At 34.9% G+C, this 24097-nt stretch overlaps 1 protein-coding gene across 1 annotated transcript in view; it reads right to left on the bottom strand.

Moving 5' to 3' along the window:
* Positions 1-24097, bottom strand: part of LOC128985778 (uncharacterized) — a 93059-nt gene that overhangs the window by 14925 nt on the left and 54037 nt on the right. The window contains exons 11-13 of the mRNA XM_054405648.1: positions 21321-21514; positions 18883-19014; positions 9413-9542 (exon numbers count right to left, since the gene is read on the bottom strand). Coding sequence (XP_054261623.1) covers positions 9413-9542; positions 18883-19014; positions 21321-21514 — 456 coding nt within the window. The remainder of the gene's footprint in view (positions 1-9412; positions 9543-18882; positions 19015-21320; positions 21515-24097) is intronic.

The following is a 24097-nucleotide window of genomic DNA, read 5'->3' as shown; positions in this document are numbered from 1 at the left end:
TAGATATTTTAAAGAATTGTAAGAAAGGATATGTAATGAATGCTTGGGAAGAATTGTATATTTATAAAGAAAAATGTAAAGATAGAAATAAGTTGATTAATGAACAAATACATTTTGATTCCAGTTGTACTTATAAAAATGTATTGGCCGGTGCTTCCTGTAGCCAATAGGGTATAAGTAGGGACGCCATTCAAGATTCTTGTCATTCGCCTATTGGGTCTGATGATGATTGGAGTGTCCAATCGAAATCGATCACCACTTACCAGTATCTTTTTTGTATATTTACTGTCTTGTGAGTAACAGTATAAGCGTAAATATATGTTTTAAGTGTTATAAGACGTTTCTTTTATTTACTTACCGTAAATTTAATAACACGTACAATGCTGATCAAGAAGTTATTTTTTGCTTGTTTGTGAACATATTTTGATCAAATTTGGAAAATGTGTTTTTTTTTTACTAACTATTCACATTTTACAAAAAAAAGTTTTACCCTCCCTTAGTACTTGTTAAACTAATTCTATTTAAATCAAGAATTAATGTTATATTTTTAAGTAGGCATTTCAGTGTAAATCCAATCAGTCAAATGGAAATTCGCTTAGTCTGCAGGTTTGCTGCGGCGGGGGTATTAATGTGTTCAAGCTTCCCAGTTTATTTTTAAAGGTCAAACAAATTTTAAAAAATAAACTTGCATAGTGTCATGTTTTTTTTATTATTGAGACATGTGGTTTTAATATCAAAGGAATACCGCAACATTACAACACATTCAATTATGTTTCATTTACGAAACTGGTGCCTATGTGCATGCTAAACAGAAATTGTCCAGAGAACTTATTTTATCTAAGAAGTGTTTAAGAACTAGCACATAACACGACTCCATTATACCTGTCCAGCAAGCAACAGTTAACCTACACAAAGTACACTACCCAACTAACGATCCCGTCACTGCTACCGCCTGAAGAGTTGGTTCTCAGTGTTCTAATTTTTTTCTACACCAGTGGCATTTTACAAGGGGTTAATGTGAGAATAAAGTTTTGTGCAACGTTTTTGTGGTTGTGAGTGGTTGTGTCGGGAATTAAATCCGTCCCTTCCGCATCTAAGTCTGAGACACTACCATTTTGTTGTTGTTTCGTGGCTAGCAACATACAGTACCAATTGGGTTATGTTATTCTTAAATATGATACCAGGTGCTTTAAATATGAATGATATTTAATATTGAAAGTTTTAAAATTTTCTACAGTAATCATTGAATTACATTACTGTAATAACAAATTCCTATCGCTGAACTCAGATAAATTAATATTCAACTACCTTTCAAGCTTTGACTATTGATACAACTTCTTTTCTTTATCCAATACCCAATTCAAGTTTTCATCCATCTAGGTTAAAATGAATGGTAACATAAAATGTCAAAAAATTAAATAAGAAGAAGAATGCGGCCGAATTTCGAACGCCAGCATCGGACACTGCCATTGCCGTATATGGCTGAAAGCGTCCGTCGTCTGCCGATCTTCCCTACTTTTCATAACATACAAAAAATAGTCAGACTCGAACGATCCCGAAGTTTGGGTTAGAGTTTGTAATAAGTTGATTCGTTCGCCACAAGTGTAAAGACTACAATGAATTCAATTTGGTGGAACGATTTGCAATAAAAATTATTAAAGTTCCCCTGGTATAATAGTTTATCTATATATAAAATATTTTGGGGGGGTCACGACCCCCCTGAGCCCCCCCCTTGGGACCGCCCTTGATTGTCAATGGTATTATCTTAACCGTTAACTCTATCTATATATATAATAGAGGAGGTATGTATTTATTTATGTATGTATGTATCCTATTGACTCCAAAAGCCAAGTTAGTGTTAAGTATGGTATGCTTATAATCGCAGTATTATAATCAATGAAAGGGATGGTAATTTTTTTAAATAATTGTGTGTGCTATCTCAGATATACAAATGCCTCGCAATTTGTCATAAACCGACCACATTACTGTCACTAAAAGAAGGAATGCCAATAATACTAATGTGAAACTTAGGTCCACCCAAGGTGTGCAAGGGAACCAGACTGACTATAAAAAACATCGAAGGAACAATCATAAGTGATAAGTTTAAAGTAGAAATAGTCCCAAGAATACCAACGATATCATCTAGTCAAAAGTAGTCAAAAATGCAGACACCAACCAGTACAATAGATATAACATAATGCAATAAGAAGTCATTAAAAGAGTTAAGATTAATGCTGCAAATGTACCACAAGCTTCACTATTTGAGCATAATTCAAATTCAAATTCAAATTCAAAATTCAAATAATCTTTATTTGTAAGTAGCATATAACATACATAAATAGCGTCAAAATACAGGTATGAAAAAGTATAATCAAAGGTTTCTTAAAATTATCAATGCATAAATTAAACATTATTTCCTACAATTCAACTAAGGAAGCTTTGTTGATACATTTATATATAGTTTATTTATTTAAGAGGGAGGTTTAGAAATTCATCCAGCGAGTAAATTACCTCATTAATTAAATAAGCTTTCAGTTGTCTTTTAAATTTAATTGAATTTGTTTCTTTATTAATATTTTCTGGGATTAATTTTAAAAACTGTTCACCAACATATGTTGGTTTTTTTTCATAGAGCTTCAGTCTGTGCTGATTTTGCCTTATAGAGTTCTTTTTTCTTGTGTTATAATGATGTGTGGGTTCGTTAGGGACATCATTAGGAATTTTATTCTTTGCACACAGAATGACGTCAAGAACATATTGGCCATAAACCGTCAGTATTTTTAACTGTTTAAAATGTTCTCTGGCCGAATCATCTTGATTCAATTTCAGCATTACTCTTATAGACCTCTTTTGGAGTCTTAACATACCATCCAAATTTGCTTTTTTTGTTGCTCCAAATAAACAAATACCAAAAGAAATATGAGAATGTATGTAAGCAAAATAAATATTTTTCAATGTTGTTAAATTACAATAAAAAGACATTTTTGAAAGCGCATGAATTCCAGAGTTCATTTTTGTCAAGATCTTGTTTACGTGTTCATTCCAATTAAGGTGTTTATCGATAGTCAGGCCAAGAAAATTTGTACTTGACTTTGGATCAATTATGTGGGAATCAAACACAATCATTGGTTCTATTTGACTTCTACTTTGTGGAGTTTTAAACGTAATAAAATTGGTTTTATCATGATTTAATGTTAAATTTTTATACGTTAAGTAATCTCCAAGGTTTCCCAGTTCTATGAAAGCAACCATTTCCGTTTGTTCTATTTTAGGTGTTGAAATGAGTAAATTAGAATCATCAGCATACAGGCATAGTTCACTGACAGGCTTACATGAAAGTGATTTGTCCATGTCCTTAACATAGCACAGGAAAAGCAATGGACCAAGAATAGACCCTTGCGGAACGCCATATTTTATTGTCTTTAAATCTGATGCTGTCTTAATGATTTTATTGTTTTTTCGATGTGTGATTTCCACATATTGAGTTCTGTTTGTTAGATATGAATGAAACCATTGCAATGAATTATTTGATACTCCGATAGTTTGTAATTTTTTCAAAAGTAAAGAATGTTTGACACTATCAAAAGCTTTAGATAGGTCCATGAATATGCCAATTGTATTTTCACCTTTATCAACACGGTCAATTACTGACTCAATAAATGAAACAGCAGCAGTAACAACCGATCTCCCAGACCTGAACCCATGTTGATTACTATCCATCATGTTAAATTTTTCAAGGTATGATGTAAGCTGACTATTTACTATTTTTTCATAAATTAGTCTTCAAAAAAAAATTCAAAAAAATTTCATAAACTTTTTCATATATTTTATAAATATTTCACATGATTGTCACCCTATTTCTGTGAAATCTCGCCGTCATACAGTAACAGATTATCAGTTTATTTCAGAAGAAATTCGCTCACTATTGCATGAAGGGGTAATAGAACCAAGTATATCTCCATGGAGAGCTCAAGCTTTTGTTACCAGCTCCGAAAACCATAAGAAGCATATGGTAATAGACTACTCTAACACTATAAACAGATTTACAAGTCTCTATGCTTATCCAATCCCAAATCTTGAAGAAATTGTCAATAAAGTTGCTAACTATGAAGTGTTTAGTGCCATTGATTTAAAAAGCGCTTACCATCAAATACCGATCAAGGCTGAAGATAAGCCTTTTACAGCTTTTGAAGCATGTGGTCAGCTGTATCAATTTACCAGAATTCCTTTTGGGGTGACAAATGGAGTTGCTGCATTCCAGAGAGTTTTTTATGGCATAATCAGGACAGAAAATCTTAATGACAAATGAAATCTTAAAATTGAAATGATCTTAATGAAATCTTAATGGCCTTTGCTTATTTAGATGACATAACAGTATATGGTAAAACACAAGAGGAGCATGATAGGAACCTAAACAGGCTGATGAACGCTGCTAGCAAGTATAACTTGACTATTAATAAAAATAAATGTTCTTTTTCAATGAAATCTATTAGTCTCCTTGGATATACAATAAGCAACAAAACCATTAAGCCAGATCCTGATCGGCTTTTACCTCTAAAGAACTTCCCCTTGCCCACAAACCTATCATCCCTAAGAAGGGCAGTAGGAATGTTTTTCCATTTCTCAAGATATGTCCCACGATTTTCTGAAAAGATTAAAGTTCTGACAACCAGCTCTTTCCCTTTATCCGCAACGGCTGTAAATGCATTTAATGAACTGAAACAAGAGATTGAAAATGCCTCAATGAGTCCCATAAACCCTGATCTACCCTTCACTGTTGAGACTGATGCATCTGACACTGTAATAGCAGCAACACTGACACAGGAAGGAAAACCTGAAGCCTTTTTCTCAAGAGCTCTGTCTCATAGTGAACTAAAGCACAGTTCGGTTGAAAAGGAAGCATATGCAATCGTGGAGTCAGTACGAAAATGGAGACACTATTTGCTAGGCAGACATTTCAAACTAATAACAGACCAGAAGTCTGTCTCTTTCATGTTCAACTCTAAGATATCGGGGAAAATTAAGAATGACAAAATCATGAGGTGGAGACTAGAACTATCAAGCTATAGTTATGATATTGTTTATAGACCTGGTAAACTGAATGTAGCTGCTGACTCTCTATCACGAGTGTGCTCGATGAGCGACAAAATGAACAGACTTCATCAATATCATGAAAGAATGTGTCATCCTGGTGAAACTCGTATGTATCATTGGATAAGAGGCAAAAATTTACCATACTCCCTTGATAAGGTAAGAAGAATAACTGCTTTCTGTAAGGTATGTCCTGAAGTAAAATGTTTGGACATCCCAGAAGATCACATAATGGTGTTTCCACACCAACCTGGTTGATGACTCCTGGAAAAGTGTTGATGAGACTTCCTATCAGAAAGTCTAAGTATGAACCAATAGTGCAGGAGGTGACGTTGCTGGAAGGAAACTCTGATTACGCTCATGTACGATTGCCAGATGGGCGTGAGACAACAGTGTCTACACGCAACTTAGCTCCTTGTGGAAATGATGGATTAACACCGGAGAACCACACAATGGAACTTAACCCTCCGAGCGTCACTTGTCGAAAAATCGACTCACGACACACTTTGTGTAGTGTCACTTGTCGATTTTTCGACACACGAACATCGTTTACGGCGAAGGCTCTATGACTGACTGAATCGGATTGAACTGGATCGAGTTAGGTATCGTTCTTTTTGTTAGATTCTAAGCTTTCTCCAGAGGTCTGTTTCTAAGTGCTATTCATTTTAGTTCCGAAAATATTGTAGCAGACAGCTGACGTGCGTATTTGTAAACAGCTTGGTTAACCTCAGACATTTTCTCCTCAGACCTAAGGATCGGTATGGTTGGCCGGAATATTGCTTTGTTTTGCTTTGGAAATATAACCTAGAACGTTGAATAGTCAAAGCCTAGATGCAGTACAACCTTAGATAAAATATAACTCACTCAAGTCGACTTCTTATGACATTGTTAATTCACAATTTTTTCAATGTCTAGTTTAAGTTAGGGAAACTTGACGTTAGTTATCACGTAATTTTGTTTAAATTATTTTAGGGTTAGCTCTATGATGTAGGTTTCAATTTCTTGTAATATAAACAGGAGACGACCTATTGTTAATGATTAGATTGTTTTATTTTGGATAAACTAGGTTTAAACTTAGATAAAACATACTCCTTATATAAAAATAATTGTTTTCAGCTAGGTGAATCCAAAACGATGACAAATCTACTAAAGCGTATGTTTAATCTATGGTATCACGTACTGTATGGAGTTCATGTTTTTGACCCTGAATTGGAATCAATGGTCATGTTTTTTGCATGAATGCTCGGTGAGTTGAGTTGTTTTGTTTCAGTCCCACGGCAGCCACAGCCACAAACGCGAGCATTTAGTAAAGGCATAAATTTGCTAAAAGTATTTAAGACGGCATTTTGTTAATGCTAAACAAGTCAATAAAAAAAAAAACAATGCAATGATTCCGACGAAGAGTGGTATTCAAGCAATTAACTTAGGCCTATGGGCATGATAGTTTTTAATAAAGGTTTGTAGGCTAGGCATATTAGGAATATAAGTGACAGTTAGCGGAAAGTTTAGGTACAGTCCTAATCATCACTTTTCTTTATGTTTTTTGGGTCGCTGAACACGAATATGAGGTTTGCTGACAGATATTTTGCCCGGAACATTGGTTATTTTGTGAAAAACCTTAAAATTTGGGCACTTTCTTTGGTTTTTCAGGCAAATCTCGTTAAGTATGGGTTTTTGATAAAATCCTGCTTTATAAAATTAAGGATGACAAAATTTACTACAAGTTTCCTATATAATGTTTGTTTCTACGACGAACCGTTTCGCCACTAGAGCACACTAAAAAAGGCCAGAAGTACAAAAAATTAAAAACATTGCTAAATGCAGCCGTTTTACATTACGTTTCCATGGAAACAACTTATGTTACGTTAATTTTAACTATTTATTCATGATAACAAACTGAACCACACTTAAAAATACCCCCGCCGCAGCAAACCTGCAGACTAAGCGAATTTACATTTCCCTGATTGGATTTACACTAAAATGTTTCCTTAGAAATATCACATTTATTCCCTATTTAAATAAATGTTTAACGAGTACTTAGGTTTGCTGCAAAAGGGAGGGTAAAAAGGTGTTTTTTTATGTAATAATTTAGTATGAAATGAATGCATTTTCCAAATTTGGTCAAAACATGTTCATAAACAAGCAAACTACAACAGTTTACTTAGTCTCCATAAGAATAACATGGGCATTTTAAATTTACAGATTTTTGGAATTTTCTCCGTAAGAAGGACAAGAAGTGTTTTAGTTCTTCATCAGAATTCTTAGCGATGCTGATACGTTGAAACAATGTGTTGGGGTTTACCGGTAAGAATTCTCTACTTTCATCGCGTTATTCACTATGGCAAGTGGCTGGACACGGTCTACTCATCTGAATTTGACGTTACCAAAGTTAAAAGTTTTCTACAACTCTTTTAATGTATTTCATCCTTTTTTCTCAACTACTATAGCAGTCAACCCTGTGGCCAGAAACATCCCTGTGCTGAGAAAATAAATGGGGGATTTGTGGGAACGGGAAATGTTCCAGCAGTCAGTCATACATCTTGGCATAGATTTATCAAGTGTGTTTCAGTTCATTATCATGAATAAATAGTTCAATTTATCGTAACATGGGTTGTTTCCATGGAAACCCAATGTAAAACCTTTGAAAAACGGTTAGGGTTTATTTTCATTTTTCGTTTTGCCCAGCATGATCGGACTATGGGAACAGGGATTTATGGGGGGTTTTATGGGGTAAAAATTGGCTTTTCCTATTTTTGACCATATAAACTTAAAATTTAGCGATTTATTTCCATGCCATTTTGTAGAGCTTAAAAAAATAGTTTAGTATATTAAAGCGTTGTTATGCGCCTAATGGTTACGGAGAAAATTCCAAAAATCTGTAAATTTAAAATGCCTATGTTATTCTTATGGAGACTAAGTAAACTGTTGTAGTTTGCTTGTTTATGAACATGTTTTGATCAAATTTAGAAAATGCATTCATTTCATACTATATTATTACATTTAAAAGAAAACACCTTTTTACCCTCCCTTTTGCAGCAAACCTAAGTACTCGTTAAACTTTTATTTAAATAGGGAATAAATATGATATTTCTAAGGAAACATTTTAGTGTAAATCCAATCAGGGAAATGGAAACTCGCTTAGTCTGCAGGTTTGCTGCGGTGGGGGTATTTTTAAGTGTGTTTCAGTTTGTTATCATGAATAAATAGTTAAAATTATCGTAACATAAGTTGTTTCCATGGAAACGCAATGTAAAACGGCAGCATTGTTTTTAATTTTTTGTACTGCTTGCCTTTTTTAGTGTGCTCTAGTGGCGAAACGGTTCGTCGTAGAAACAAACATTATATAGGAAACTTGTAGTAAATTTTGTCATCTTTAATTTTACAAAGCAGGATTTTATCAAAAACATATACTTACCGAGATTTGCCTGAAAAACCAAAAAAAGTGCCCAAATTTTAAGGTTTTTCACAAAATAACCAATGTTCCGGGCAAAATATCTGTCAGCAAACCTCATATTCGTGTTCAGCGACCCAAAAAACATAAAGAAAAGTGATGATTAGGACTGTAGCTAAACTTTCTGCTAACTTTCCTAATATGCCTAGACTATTGAAGGAAAGTAACTGTGACCAGACTAGGGGGCGGAAAATTATTTTGGGCCTAGGGGCGCAAAAATGCTAAATCCGGCCCTGGTTGTATTAATAGTCACAGGTAGTAGGTACTTATCATAAATCATAAATAGTTGTAATTTGCATTCAACACATTGTTGTGCTGACCATAATCCTTAATATCATGATAATTTTTATTATCAAGAACAATTATCATCGGCTGCATAATCCTGAAAAATCTCACCTAAGATTATCATTGTCATCTGCAATCGCGGCAAAATCCCAAATATATCCCGCAGTCATGTGTTCATTATCATTGTCATCCGAAATCTCGGCAAAATCCTGGACATCTTCCGTGGTTTTCAGACATTATCGTTTTCCCCCGCGGTCGCGGAAGCGTCATCATAGTCTTCTGCGATCACGGCAAACGTGAATTTATCGATCGCACTAACTTTGCAGATGCGTTTTACGCGTCACGGATGTAAGAGCTCAACTCAAGCTCGATTATCCGACTTTGTGCTCAATCTCTTGCATTTGCAGTTTGCACCAACCACTCGCACACACCTCTACTTAAAATGTTACACAAATTTTTTCAAATAGGCTGGTGCTGTACCATTTCTAAAAAGTTTATGCTCTATTAAATAACTTCATTTATTGTTGGTCTGTAGGCATTGCAATGCTATGAACAGTACATATTTATATTTTCATTGTTACTTACTGTTGCTGAGGAGTCGAGGTTTGTTGGAGTTGTGAGTCGCCAAGTTACGCAGGATTGCTACAGCTCTGCCTCGGCTTCTAGCTTGACTACTCTCAACATTCATAACCAGCTGAGTGAACAGTTCCCCAGTCTGTTACCAAGAGAAACACAGTTAAATCAATTTCATGACATTTATTTTTTTTGTTAAGACTGGAAAGTGGGACTGACATTAACGTTCAATATTTAGTCTGGAGTTTACTATAGTTTTATAGAAGAAAGACAGGCGAATCACGTTTTATATTTCAAGTTAATAGTTAACTGAAGACCGCCGAATTAGCCTAGCACGATAATTAATTGTATTTAAAGATAAGTATTGATTATTGTATAAAGACCGGCTAATCAGCCTGGCACTCAAAGTTTGATTTTAGTCGATTGAGATATTTTAGAAAGACCGGCAAGTTAGCCTGGCAAGTAGGGAATTATTTTATTCTATTAAATTATTTTATTTTATAAAGACCGGCAAGTTAGCCTGCCCAGTAGGGAATTCTTTTAGTTTATTAAATTAAGATTTATTTTAGAAAGACCGGCAAGTTGGCCTGGCGAGTAGGGAACTGTTTTAGTTAATTAAATTCTTTTTATTTTAGAAAGACCGGCGAGTTTGCCTGGCCAGTAGGGAATCGTTTCGTATTAAATTCTTTTTTATTTTAGAAAGACCGGCGAGTTAGCCTGGCAGGTTGGGCATTATTTTAGTCTATTAGATTGTTTTATTTGAGGAAAGACCAGGGAGTTAGCCTGGCAATTAGTGTGATATTCTAGTTTACTGAGTTGGTTAAGTTGAGGAAAAACCGGCCAATTAGCCTGGCACAAGACACGCAAGAACAACACAGCGTTGTCAGTTGTTTTAAAAGTGATCATTTAAGTGGTGATAAGTGTGTTGACATTATTGACCCCCTGTGGTGAGGTATCACTCTGAGACACCATCAAAGTCACCAGACATCAAAGACGGTTGGTTAAAAATTGAATAGCGGAAGGACCTTGGAGTTTTCCAGCTCGACTTAAGCAATTCCGAGCATTTTATTTGTAAGGCGATAAGGTAGAGCCTAAAAAGGCCGCGACCCCAGCGCGCGTACACCTTACACACATAGGGATATGGTAGTTTAATCTATATATCTAATTCCGTAAGAACAAAATTTTATAATGAAATTGTGAGCGAACGGGAGGCTGTAGAAAACTGGGAGAGGTATCATTTTAAAGGTCTGGGCATGAAATTTTGGGGAAAATTATTCATCTATATATTAATTACGTAAGCCGATTCTTTGCGTCAAAATTGTGGGTGACTGGAAAGTCTTAGAATGACGGGAGAGGGCTCTAATTAAAGGCCTCGATCCCGTGACGGCGGGAAAATAGTGAAATTCCCATAATTTTAGCACAAAATTATATATAACGTAAAATGATCTCCATAAGAATAGCATTAGAAGCTATTTACTGCTGATTTTTGTTTACTTCAATACAGCGGATCATGATTTATCATTAAGACAGTAAGAAATACTACATTTGGATTACTCCAGGGTGTCCACAGAAAATTTGTCATTAATTTCCATGACTTTCCATAACTATCCATGACCATTTACCATTGATTTCCATGACTCGCGAACTTCTCACAAACTAAGACAACTCATAACATTGTAATAATATTTGTACTGAATTGCAATTTGAGTTGTAATAATAAAGTTGTAACATTTTAATATGCACTACCGTTGCAACAATATCCTACAATAATATTAAATTAAATTTATAAGATAAAGTAGGGACAGATTGTATTGAACTAATACAACTGTAATAAATTGAATTGTCATACATTTGTGAAAAATCCGGAAAAATACTACAATAATGGGGGTTACGGCCGACTAGAGCATTGAAAAGTCCCCTTAAATCCATCCATGATTGGGAATTTCCATGACTTTTTGACTATTTCCATGACTTTCAATGACCACAATTTTTTTCCATGACTATCCCTGACTTTCCAGATTGTGGACACTCTGTTACTCATTTGCCAGACAGTTCTGCAATGTACTGTATACTATCTTTATATAAAACCAGGGATAACGTTATCTATAATAAATAAGACTTTTTAGTTACATCTTAGAAAGTTGAAATCAATTGTATTACTTTGCAATTCGCAAACTTGTGTATTTGTATTTTTAAGTAAATTAGTTTAGCGTATGATAAGTAGTAGAAATAGTTAGGAGTATAGGAGATGACAACCGAGAACCGATTTTTAAAATAACCTAACCGAAACCAAACCAATAAAATCAGTAACTGACCCTTCACTTAACAAAAGTTTCTAAAAATTCAAAAAGCAATTCACTCAGAAAATATAATTAAGAATCACGAAACTTTCAGCTCAGTAATAAACTTTTTTAAGTTTTTTCAGATTTTTGAAAAAGATTTTTGAAAAAGTGGTGTACAACCAACTACTACACTTTTAAGAAAATAATCTGTTGTTTGACAATGAACAACATGGTTTTCGCCCTGGTAAATCTTCGATTACTGCGGGAATAAAGTTTATTGAACCAATAATTATAAACTCAATCAATAAAAATGAAAAAAAGTAATTGGGATCTTTCTTGATTTTTCAAAGGCATTCGATAGTGTGACTGATGATAAGCTGCTTGAAGTTCTTTCAAGTTAAAATATCTGTTTAAGTATTGCTATATGAAGTGGGACTAGCAATAAAATCCTTAAATAAATTCTGAAACAGCAAAAGAAAGGATTACAAATTATTTTTAATATAAAATATAGACAATCCACAAAATCATATTTTTCAAAATTAGACATCATGCATGAGTGCATAAATGCAATTAGGCATAAATTATTACCTATATATATTTTACCATTACCATTTTACCAAACCATTTTACATGTTAAAAAATCAAACACGCAAAAATACATTCAAAATTCACATACATACAATTTGAGAAATAACAGATATTAACCACATAAATTACAGATATTTGAAAAGAAAACATCTTTTATTGATACTAAATTTATTTATAATCTGCCTAAGAATACTCTTTGTGAAGAAAAATATAACAGTTTCAAAACCTGCCTTAAAGAATACCTATTGACTCATCCTAACTTTTCAATTAAAGATTTTTTTAAATTTAAGGAATGTAATTAATAAAAAAATAAAAATTGTTATTAGTGTCATACAACAACATAAAAACAGTTTTATTTGTTTAGTGATGGGTGGATCCAACAAAATGTCGGTACCGGATCCGGATCTTGAAAAATTCGGATCCGGATCTTCATATCTTCGGATCCGGATCCAGATACACACTGTCATAAGGGCGGGTTAGAAAAAACGTAATTAACAAAATGCAAATTGAAATCTGTAGTAGAAGTCATTATAGTTTCATATATGAACAGTCATAATTATTAGTAACAGAAGAGTTATTATGTTTTGCGGGGTGGCTGCACTGTGCACTGAGCCCTGAAGTGGGATGATTCGTCACGGCTCCTTCTTCTATGTTCACCAACGATCGTAAGTGGTTCTTTTGTAATTACTGTCCACTTTTCTAGTTTTCTAACGTAACGGTTAGGTTACGACAAAATCATACTTTTATTATTTTTATCACGAAGCATCGGGTGAGATTGAAATGCTAACGGGATATTTTCGAGACGAGATTATAGGCCGTTAGCTTATCATCCAGGTACAAAACTAAAAACTAGAGGTGTGCACTGTGCAGATATCCGAAAAATCGGGTCGGATTCAGTTCAGAAAGATACATGCTATTGCCATAGGCCTATATGTTATTTATTTGTATCAAGAGACAAACACTGAAACATGGCCTTGCCATATGAGTTATTTGCATCAAGAGACAAACACTGAGACATGGCCTTGACATATAGGGTATTTGCACCAAGAGACAAACACTAAGACTGAGCAATGATCACCTAAGAGCACTAACACTAAGAGCAATGATCACCTTGCCATATAAGTTATTTGCATCAAAAGACAAACACTGAGTCATGGTCTTGCCATATAGGTTATTTGCAACAAGAGACAAACAAAACAGTGAGACATGGCCTCGCCATATAAGTTATTAGCATCAAGTGGCAAACAATGAGACATGGCCTTGCCATATAAGTTATTTGCATCAAGAGGCAAACACTGAGATATGGCCTTGCCATACAAGTTATTTGCATCTAGATACAAACATCGAGACATGGCCTTGCCATATAAGTTGTTTGCATCAAGAGACAAACACTCGGGGAAAAAACGGTCTTGTACATGGATACAGACAGCTTTGTGTTAGTAAAAAAATCGGGAAAAATCGGGGTTGTACAGTGATACAGATAGCTTTGTGTTAGTAAAAAAATCGGGGTCGTACAGTAATACAGACAGACAACCCCACACAGACAGATTCCAGATCCCAAAACGTTGTGTATTGTTTTTACTTTCTCCCCCTATACCAAGGTATATATGGAGAAAATATTTTTTTCGTCAACATTTTCGAGTTTGAGTTTTGAGTGGATATATCCGTTTTGGGTCCCCCTGAACCCAAAAAAGTGGTTTTCGAAGTGATGTCTGTGTGTGTGTGTGTGTCTGTGTGTCTGGATGTGTACAGAGCTAGGGACTACACCTGTGGTCCGATTTCGATGAAATTTGGTATGTAGGTTCTAATCCATAGTATCTCCAAGCGTTTTTTAAATTTTTTTTAAATTTTGATTTTTAATGGGGATTTTCCCATAAAAAACCGGAAAAATCGAATTTTCTCAAAAATGGCCTGAACGATTTTGATAAACATTTAGTATGTTGTAGCCCTTTAAATTCTGAACAAAATGGTACAAATCCCATTTCTGTAAAAATTACGGTTCAAAAGTTATTGTAAATTATGTTATTTTCCCATAAAATAACGAAAAATAGGATTTTAGAAAACAATCCGGTTTTGATTTAACATAGTATGTTATGGTCCTTAAATTTTTGTGGTTTTTTTCATTTTTTAGAAATTTTGACTTTTAATGGGGGTTTTCCCATAAAACCCCATAAAATAACGGAAAAATAGGATTTTCCCAAAAATGGCCCGAACGATTTTGATAAAAATTTAGTATGTTATAGTCCTTTATTTTTTGAACAAAATGGTACAAATCCCATTTCTGTAAAAAATACGGTTAAAAAGTTATTGTAAATTATGTTATTTTCCCATAAAAAATCCATAAAATAACAAAAAAAAAAATAATTTTCTCAAAAATGGCCCGAACTATTTTATTACAAATTTAGTATGTTATAGTCCTTTAAATTATGAACAATATTTTACAAATCCCATTCCGTATATTTACCCTCACCGCTTACACATGATAAAGGTTGTTGACAAACTTATGGGAGAAAGTATGTGTCAGAATGCTAATACAGTTTATTTAAAATCGTGATGGAAAATGTCCACAATAATCCTTTTAACAACAATACAGACAGCTTTATGTTGGTAAACAAATCGGGGTTGTACAGTGACACAGACAGCTTTATGTTAGTAAACAAATCGGGGTTGTACAGTGATACAGACAGCTTTGTGTTAGTAAACAAATCGGGGGAAAATCGGTCTCTTACATGGATACAGACAGCTTACGTTAGTAAACAAATCCGGGTTGTACAGTGATACCTCAGAGTAATAAAACAAAATTTTGTTTTGTTAGGTACACTGAGGTGATACAGACAGCTTTGTGCTAGTAAAGAAATCGGGGTTGTACAGTGATACAGACAGCTTTGTGTTAGTAAAAAAATTGGGGTTGTACAGTGATACAGACAGCTTTGTGTTTAGTAAACTAATCGGAGTTGTACAGTGATACAGACTGCTTTGTGTTGGTTAAAAAATCTGGGTTGTATAGTGATACAGACAGCTTTGTGTTAGGAAAAAAATGGGAAAAAATTGGATCCATCAAAACCGGATCCAGCCCAAGATCCGGAATTTTTTGGATCCAATCCGGTGCCGGTTCTAGCTCGGATCTGGCGGATCCGGCAGTCCGATATCCGGATACGACCATCCCTAATTTGTAACTATCATATTTTAATTAAGGACATTATAGTTATACGATTTGGCTCTGTTCAATGTATTCATGTAAATACTAATAATGAATAAAGATTACTAGGTGAATCCCATCGAAATTGACGATTACTCTTGAGGTTTTACGTAAATTCAGCTAACTGCGATGGACAGAGTGAAGTTATAAAAATCTTAGTTAAATGAAGGAAGGATAAACATAATTATGAGTAAGACGATAGTGCACCTTAAAAAACGTGGTTGATGAATTCGTTGATTTCAATATTTTCTGTCCTTTCATTGGCTTTAGGTTGCCCAAAAGGCTTTTCAGGAGTCTTACAATTGTTTCTTGTTCATGACTTTTGTTCATGTTAAAGCCTAATTCACTATATGGGGAAAGGAGTTCATATAGCTGGTCTGTCATTTGACGGAAAGAGTCAATATTACTAAAATAACTGGTTCCATCTGCTTTGGGAAAACCATTCAGATTGTATTTGGATTGTATAAGTGAATCACCATCTTTGGTCATAAAAACACAGAATTTTATCAGCGGGAGGCATATTAAATCAGTTTTTTTATTTTATAAAAATATCTGATTCTCCAGAAAGCAGTAACATTCTTACTTCGATAGGGGTATAAATAATTTTGATTCCTTTTCTTGCCACTTCGACCAATGTATTTAATCATCATGTACTTATTTGCTAATTGATTAACTTCTGGCGTAGTTTTGTGAAATCGTGCCGTGAGGTTGCTGTCAAACTTGAACTTTATTGATATGCGAAGGTCAATTGCCTTGGCCGTATCGATCACATAAAGTTGTGCATGTATTTTGTGGGTGGGATGGACCAAATTGTAGTAAATTTAGCCAACAATCTTGAACATTTGCGGAACCACATCCATAACCTAGTCCGGCTTTGTTGGCAAGAAATTATGCAAATAATGAGATTAGATGTGGCGACACTGTTTTGTTTCCGAATGTTTTGTATGTAATGAGGTTTAGATGCGTTGTTCAACCTAGCTAGATGTGTACATCAAAGTAAAAACCCATTTTTTTTTTAAAAATACCTGAAATGCCTTTTTCCTACAGTTACCTAACAATGTACATGTTCTCTCACTGATTTGAGAAAGCAAAGTGGCCAATTCGCTCATCAGTGAGACAATGTTCTAATTACTTTGTCTCACTCCAGATTTGCAACGTGAAGGTACGAAATAGTGATCGCGTAACATGCAGGCAACGTCGTATGCGCGCGAAATACGTTGGCAGCACTGGCTGTAAATCAGCTGGTCAGCTGTTGTACTGTTGTATTTGTCTCTTCACATTAAATGTTATATTAAAAGTTCACTTCTGTGTAAAAATAGGTTATGTTTCTTCACCAATTTATTTGTTTTATGGTAACTGTAGGAAAAGTATAATGTGCAACTCGAGTTCAAAGTACAATTGCCTCACTCGAGAAACTATTCCTCACTCGCCTACGGCTCGTGAGTAAGGATTTCTCTCGAGTGAGTCAATTGCTCACTTTTCTCACTAGTTGCACAAATAACTATAATTCACATACTTTACCAAAAATTTAGATTAAACATAATCCGTGGTTAGTCTATGCCAAAACTTGAACACAGCTCCCACCCTCAACATATTCCTCTGCACTTGCATGGCTTTTATTGTATGACACAATTTTCTACCTGATTATCGAAAACTTTTATGGTTTTCTTAAAAATTTCCATCTTAAAAACCTCTGACGTTCTTTCTTGAATGTAATAATAAACGATTATTGAAAGTAGACCAAAAAAGGCAAGCACCCGATAAGGAATAGTTATCTGTTCCTTTGAAATAGATATATCCCACTGATTTCATAATACAATATTTTCTAAGAACATTAAAACATAGATAAAAAAAAATAAATAAAAACGTATTCAAACTATAAAAAACTTGCCATGTAGAGGAAAATTAATTTCAAAATCTATATAAATAAAATTAGAGTTTTGTCTGTACATTGCTCAGAATCATACATTTTTAGGTTATTTTTACGTTTTATACATTAAAGAAGCCGAAACAAGTCTCATCTAAATTTCTGTCTGTCTGTCTGTCTGTAACACTCAAGATTGCATTTTACGCAATCTTCTCCAGGAAAACGAGAGTACCTGTCAAGATCCAAGTCATTTTAAAGTATTCACTGGATTGGCGAGAGTGTCTTTAGCCATTAAAATATGGCCTCACTACTTTGTAAATAAAATTACGGACGTTCAAAAATGCAATTTTGTGCGATTTTTGTCTAGTTTTCATCTAATTTTTATCACATAATCATCTATGAAATAATGAACAGCTGTTCGGATCAAGATTATTTTTTCTAGCTGTCACTGATATGTTTACAAATGTTGTTTACAAATACCACAACCATTTCCGATCACGTTTGAAGGCAAATCCCATCCAAGTGAGATTAAAAACGTTTTTCTTACATACTGTAAAGGATTTAATTAATCGCAAGTGGAATAATATAGTGTAACCGTAAATTACATTAAATAACTAGGCATCATCCAGGTCAGGAACCAGAGATTCTTTGTGTATAAAATTGTTCTGGAGTTTTGATAACCAGAAAGAAGACATTGAATCAGTTGGGAAACTTAAATTTATTAATGATCGTCGTCAATAGCTTAGAAACAAGGTTCCACTCATTGACGGCGCTTCAATGGCGGTTGTGTAAAGTGTAAAGTAAAAAATCACAACTGCAGTGGGTGATTGTAACAGAGGTTTTAACTGACTATGATAAGATCCCCGTGCGTAGAACGGGCACACAGCTAGTCATAAATAATAATGTAAACAATTCATTTCGACAGATTCAGTAAATGCTCATAACACTTTTTACCTTTGTTATACAGTTTTAATATTAACAGCTGGTTCGTTAAAAGTAGTGTAAAATTACCATATGGTCATGATGTAAACAAATCTGCTGAGGTAACTTTAAAAGCCTCTGGGGTAGAGCCCCAAGGAAATTTACCTTGTTATTTACCTAGTTCCAAGACCTTTCTTTAGACACCCCTACCAAGTTTCTATGCCCAGCCATTCTCTCAAATTAGCCGTGACAAAACCCCCATTATTTCCTCCATAAGAATAACATAGGAATGGAATTTTAAAGGCTACTGGGGCAGAGCCCAAGGGAATTTACTTTGTTTCTCTTTTGATGGCTCATCTACAGACCAACACCTTTCTTTAGACACCTCTACCAAGTTTCTACGCCCAGTCGTTCTCTCAAATTAGCTGTGACAAAGAAAAACAGTTTCAAATTAATATATAGATTTGTTTGATTTGATTCTAAGCTTATGTTGCATGGTTGATATGCTTCAACCATTATAGATATATACTATAGATATAGATATAGATATTATATATAATATATATATAAAATACAGATGGATTAGCATATCTAGTTCAACTGATTTGTACTGATTCAATCTTACTTTAGGTAGAGACAATTGGCCCTCGGGATAGAATGTAAAAGTGAGTATAAACTTAAACCAAAGTTCTTGAACTTCTTCAATGTTTTGGCGTCGGTCTGACAATAAATCTGACCACTTGGAGAGAAGGCCACTCTGGAACATAACAAACAAAATTATTATCAAAGTGTTGAGGAGAACTATAAAGTATGGTACAGTAGAATCCCTTATATACTTTACGGATAAATAATTGTTTGTGAAGCTGTTGCTAAAACAATGGAATTGGAAATTAACTAAACTAGGTGACGTTCGCAGACGCGTCCACAAAATTGAAATGAAATGAGCCCTCATCATCAAGCTTCAAAATTATTTTTACCTACAATATCAATAGAGAAAATTTTTTGTAGGGATTCAATTTTAGAATGATCAAAATAGCTACAAATTATTTCCCAGTGAAGAGAAGAATTTTTTTAAACACAGAGATGTTATTAGGCCCTATATGGGTTTGTGATACCTGCATTTACATTTGATTTTATGCTTATAACGTCTGGGATGGTATATTTACCTTTTCTCAACAGTTCAGCTAGTGATAACATTTAACCCAAACATTTTTGGCTTGAACCATTTTGGTTACTTATGTGATGATAAGTATACAAATGAAAACACAAAAGATATAACATTCTCTTCATCCCAAGACCTCCAAAAAAAAAAAAAAACACAAAAAAAAACAATTAGAGCAAGATATTTACTTAAACATATTATTAAAGAACATTGAAACAATATAAGTTACATAATTAATCTACAAATGTGGACATTTCAAACTAAAACCATAGACAAATAGAATAAAATATAGACCGGCAGCAGTGCTGCTGCCAGTCTATATTTAATACTGTTTGTCTACGGTAAAACTCAAAAATCTTTGTAGCAGTGATACTAAAGGTGATCTTCGACTGGTACAGGTATCTTTCTCCAGACCAAGCTTTTGTTAATACTCATCAAACATTTTTTTTTAACTACTGGGTCGAAAGCAGCCCATCTATCATCGTTCAGACGCAGCTCACATCAACATACGTCAACCCAGCACTGAATTATCATGGTCCAATATCAACAACTACTTGGCCATGCCTTGGGATTTGTGAATTGTGAGAGAATAGGCAGGTGCCAATAGAAATTGTTTTCAGGTGTTACAAATTTAGTTACAATGAACGAATGAACATGAACATAGGACAATCGGTACCACATAATTGTATCATATGGGTCCTCTAGAAGTGTGCGATTTTGAAATTGTTGTTCAAGCCAAAATCGTGGTTATATCGTGATCATCTAACACTGTCAAAAAGACACCATCATCGATTTCTGTGATAACTGAAAAATTCTGAATATCTCATTCAGTAACAGAAACATCACCACTGTCTTCCGTAGTCGTGACAAAATCCTGATATTGTTCAACGGTAACGGAAACATTATTACGTCTCCCGTGATCAGAAATAAGGTTATCATCATCTTCCTCAATAGTAGCTTAATTCAAATAATTTCCCACGGTCATCATCGTCAAGCAATATTATTTGGACATCATCATTGTTTCCCGTGGTCACGGAAACGTCATTGTCCGCATGCGCGATCGTGGCAAAATCACTAACATATCCCGCGGCCGTTTTGACACCATTGTCGTCTCACGCGGTTACGGAAACGTCATAGTCTTCTCCCGCGGTCTGGAATCGTCATCATTGTCTCCCACGGTCATGAAAACGTCATCGTCGTCTCCTGTGGTCACGGAAACGCCATCATAGTCATGTGCTATTGCGGCAAAATCATTAAAAAATCCCGCGGCTGTTTGGAGTCAGTTTTCGCCCTGTAATTCATTGAAATTTCGTATTTTCAATCTTAGAGCTGCGTGAATGGTTTGGCCATTAACCCTGTACACTGCAGATCTGTCCATATGTAAGTCAGGTGATTACTGGAATCATCTTTGTCAAACTCTTGGCAGCGGAGAGGAAGGCAATCTGCCATAAACGTGGCTATGTTGGTAAGTATGTCGTAAGAATAGAAGAGCGCTCCAGCACCTTCAGGATATGGCAGGAGAACTGGGAAAAGGAGAATTGAGGACGATGGACTGCTAGGCTCATCAGGCAGGTCCACTTTTGACATCTCTCGTGGTCGGAGAGACATCATCGTCACTCTAATTGGTGACACAATCCCTGAGAGTTGGAACAAATCCAGACCTGATAAAATTCAGCGTTGAGTAATCCCACCCGAAGATCGAAAATATATTTTTTTCAAATGGTCCAGCCCTATATTTCAGGTTCATTCCTTCAATTTGGCAAAATCAGTAACTGTCTGAGATTAGAGCCCTTACTGGATGGGGGGAAATACCCACCTTAGATGAGTTCAAATTATTTATTTACTGATCCTGAACTTAGTGGTCAATTATTATATTCAGATATATAAGCCTATGTAGTGACCTTGCTAATAACGTTGCGTGTGTCCTGGGACTGACAGCAGTGTCTGAGCAGTGTGAGAGCACAGCCAGTCACTGCGTCACTGTGACGTTCCTTGGTGACCATGGTGATGACTGCATGTGCCAGGGAGTGGGCTGTGGGGGATCTGCGCTGACCAGTGCCAGGCGTTGTGCTTGTCAGCACTAGTGAACCTGCAGCTGCAGAGTGTAACAAACATTAGACATTTTTGTGATAAAGTTAAATCAAATCCCTACGTCTTTGTAAGTCAAATCTCTTAGTTATTCATTCGCCAAATAATTTATACATGGTGTTTGAAATTACCCTCTCTATCAATGAAAAGACTTTTTATAGTAAGAAGTTTGTCGTGTTATGCCTAACTGGTTATTGGTTTTAAAAACTTCAATATCTATTTAAATTAACCTTTGCTGAAGGTGCTGCTTTGCTGTAGTTTGGGTGACTGGTTTTTATTTATTTCTAAAAGATTGTTTTGTCTTAGTATTAAAATTTATAGTCATATGTTAAATTGTTTGAAATGTAAATAAAGTTTAGTTTGTTGTTTTGTTTTGCGTGTCCAATGCAAGCTCAGTTTTCTTATGTTAAAATTTAATCTAGTATTTTGTCATTTCTGGATTTAATTCACTACCAAAACCGTCCGTGATATCACTATTAATCGTGAATCGCGTACAGTGACGACTACAATTGGCGACCGTGACAGGACTGACATAAGAAATGACAAAACTAGAATATGATTCAATGGAAAGGACCATAGAATTCGTCTGGACCTTAAGGAAGATGGTGAAGACCGTGACACCTGCGAGTTGCTACCACTGGTAGAAGGAACTACGCAGTTGGTACAGCAACCACGAGCAGCGGACCCGGTGAGTTTCTTTTTAGAGAAGATTTCAGCACAAGTACAGAATCAATCAGAAAAAATGGATACTTATTTGGCAGATATTAAAAATAAAAAAAATGTTCTCAATAAGGAAATATAATCAAAGACATTCAAAATTAGATATAAGGGTTGGACCATTAGAGTCAGATGCTGTCATTGAAACTATTAAATATCCAAAGCTGGAAGTTGGAGTGAATACTAACACTGATGAATCAAGTGATTTGGACATCAGAGTAGATGGCATTGAAACGAAGCTTAGCAGCGGGCAGGATGACGTGGAGAAGGACAGGACTACTTGTTGGATCACCGAATGGATTCCACGGAGCAAACCGTGTTGGACATTGGGCCAATCTCTGGCTCTATGCCCTTCAACAAGGAGGTGAGTGCGATGTACAGGTTTAGGGCTGAAAAACTGTTCATAGACGAAAAGAATACTAGCGAGGAGATGACATGTGGTGTGGACGAGAGGAATGCTGACGAGGAGATGGTATGTGGTGTGGACAAAGGGGGTGCTGACGAGAAGATTGGGAATTTAACATAATGCAACAGCAGTTTTAATATAACGAAATAAGATAAAATATAAGTTCAGTTTCGCTGAGTCAACAGTGCATCTGTTAAAAACAACGATAGTCTTCTCGACGCATGTCTTCAATAATTTCGCGTTTTGGTGTACTTAAAGTTGTGCTAAAATTTTGAAAATTGGCACAGAGCTTCTTGGTTAGTCCTACTCGATGACTATTTTGTTGGAACTTTAAACTATTTACCGATCTAATTAATAAAAATTGATATGTATGGTGAAATAGTTTTAAATCGTGATTTCTAACATGAAAAAGTTAGCATGCGAGATTTTTGTTTGTTTTTGGGTTAGAGAGGTTTTGTCTGTGGCAAAGTTGTAGCCAAAAGTGTGATGCGTAAAATATATTTTTTTGGAATTTTTTACAATCCGTGGTTCAATAGATAACTTGGGTTGAAGACAGAAAATTTAGCATTTCGCAACGCATGGAAAGAACTAGATCGTACGATGCGACTGCTGAGTGGACTTATAATTTACAGTTCTAAGAACAAGAAAAAGATGAATATACAGATCACCAGTACATTCATATTATTTATAAAACATCTTTCTGTATTACCAGCTTACATTTTTCACTTATAAGAATACATCATAAACAGGGTGTTAAAAATAAGCGGGGAGATACTTTACCTAGTAATTCCTTGGGTCAAAATAAACAGAAAATCAAGGATAACATTTTTTCCTAAATCGTTTCGTTAACCAGATATCCACCATTTTGTATTTTTTACATACAAATATTTATCTTTGCACTTTTCCAACCGATGTTTATGAAACTTGGTATGTATGTTAAGGTAGGAGAGACCCATGTTATAAAAAAAGATTCATCTCGATTCACCCTTAAATTTCAAAATTTAACACTTAACTACAATATAATATACTTTACTACACCACAATATTTACGTATCACCATAAATCTTTAACAAAATAAAAAGTTAACATTTTTAAAATCCAAAGTAAATCAATATAATCTTTCTTTTTTGAAAAATATATTTAAAAAAAGGCGATGGTAAAATAACGACAGGCGAGTTTCGATCTGGGTGTTTCAGGTTTGAATCTAGGAGGATTTAACATTAATTAGGTAACATTAATGTTTAATCCTCCTAGGTTTGAACTGATTGAGAGGAATACATGAAACCGAAGGGGGGAGGTAGCAACAAGTGCACTAGTATTTACTAGTGTCCAATTACAATTTCATGGATTTAACCAAAACCTTTTCTATTTCACTTATTTTCAGCTGTCAAATTTCAAACGATACGTTTTAGCGACATCATTAACGTTATTATCATCATCATCGTTTGAGTTTGGGTTTGCGGCAAT

The sequence above is a fragment of the Macrosteles quadrilineatus genome, unplaced genomic scaffold (genome assembly GCF_028750875.1).
Source record: "Macrosteles quadrilineatus isolate MER2022 unplaced genomic scaffold, UCM_ALF_1.0 Scaffold_2__2_contigs__length_208266976, whole genome shotgun sequence".
NCBI lineage: Eukaryota > Metazoa > Arthropoda > Insecta > Hemiptera > Cicadellidae > Macrosteles > Macrosteles quadrilineatus.
This window is presented reverse-complemented; position numbering and strand designations above follow the sequence as displayed.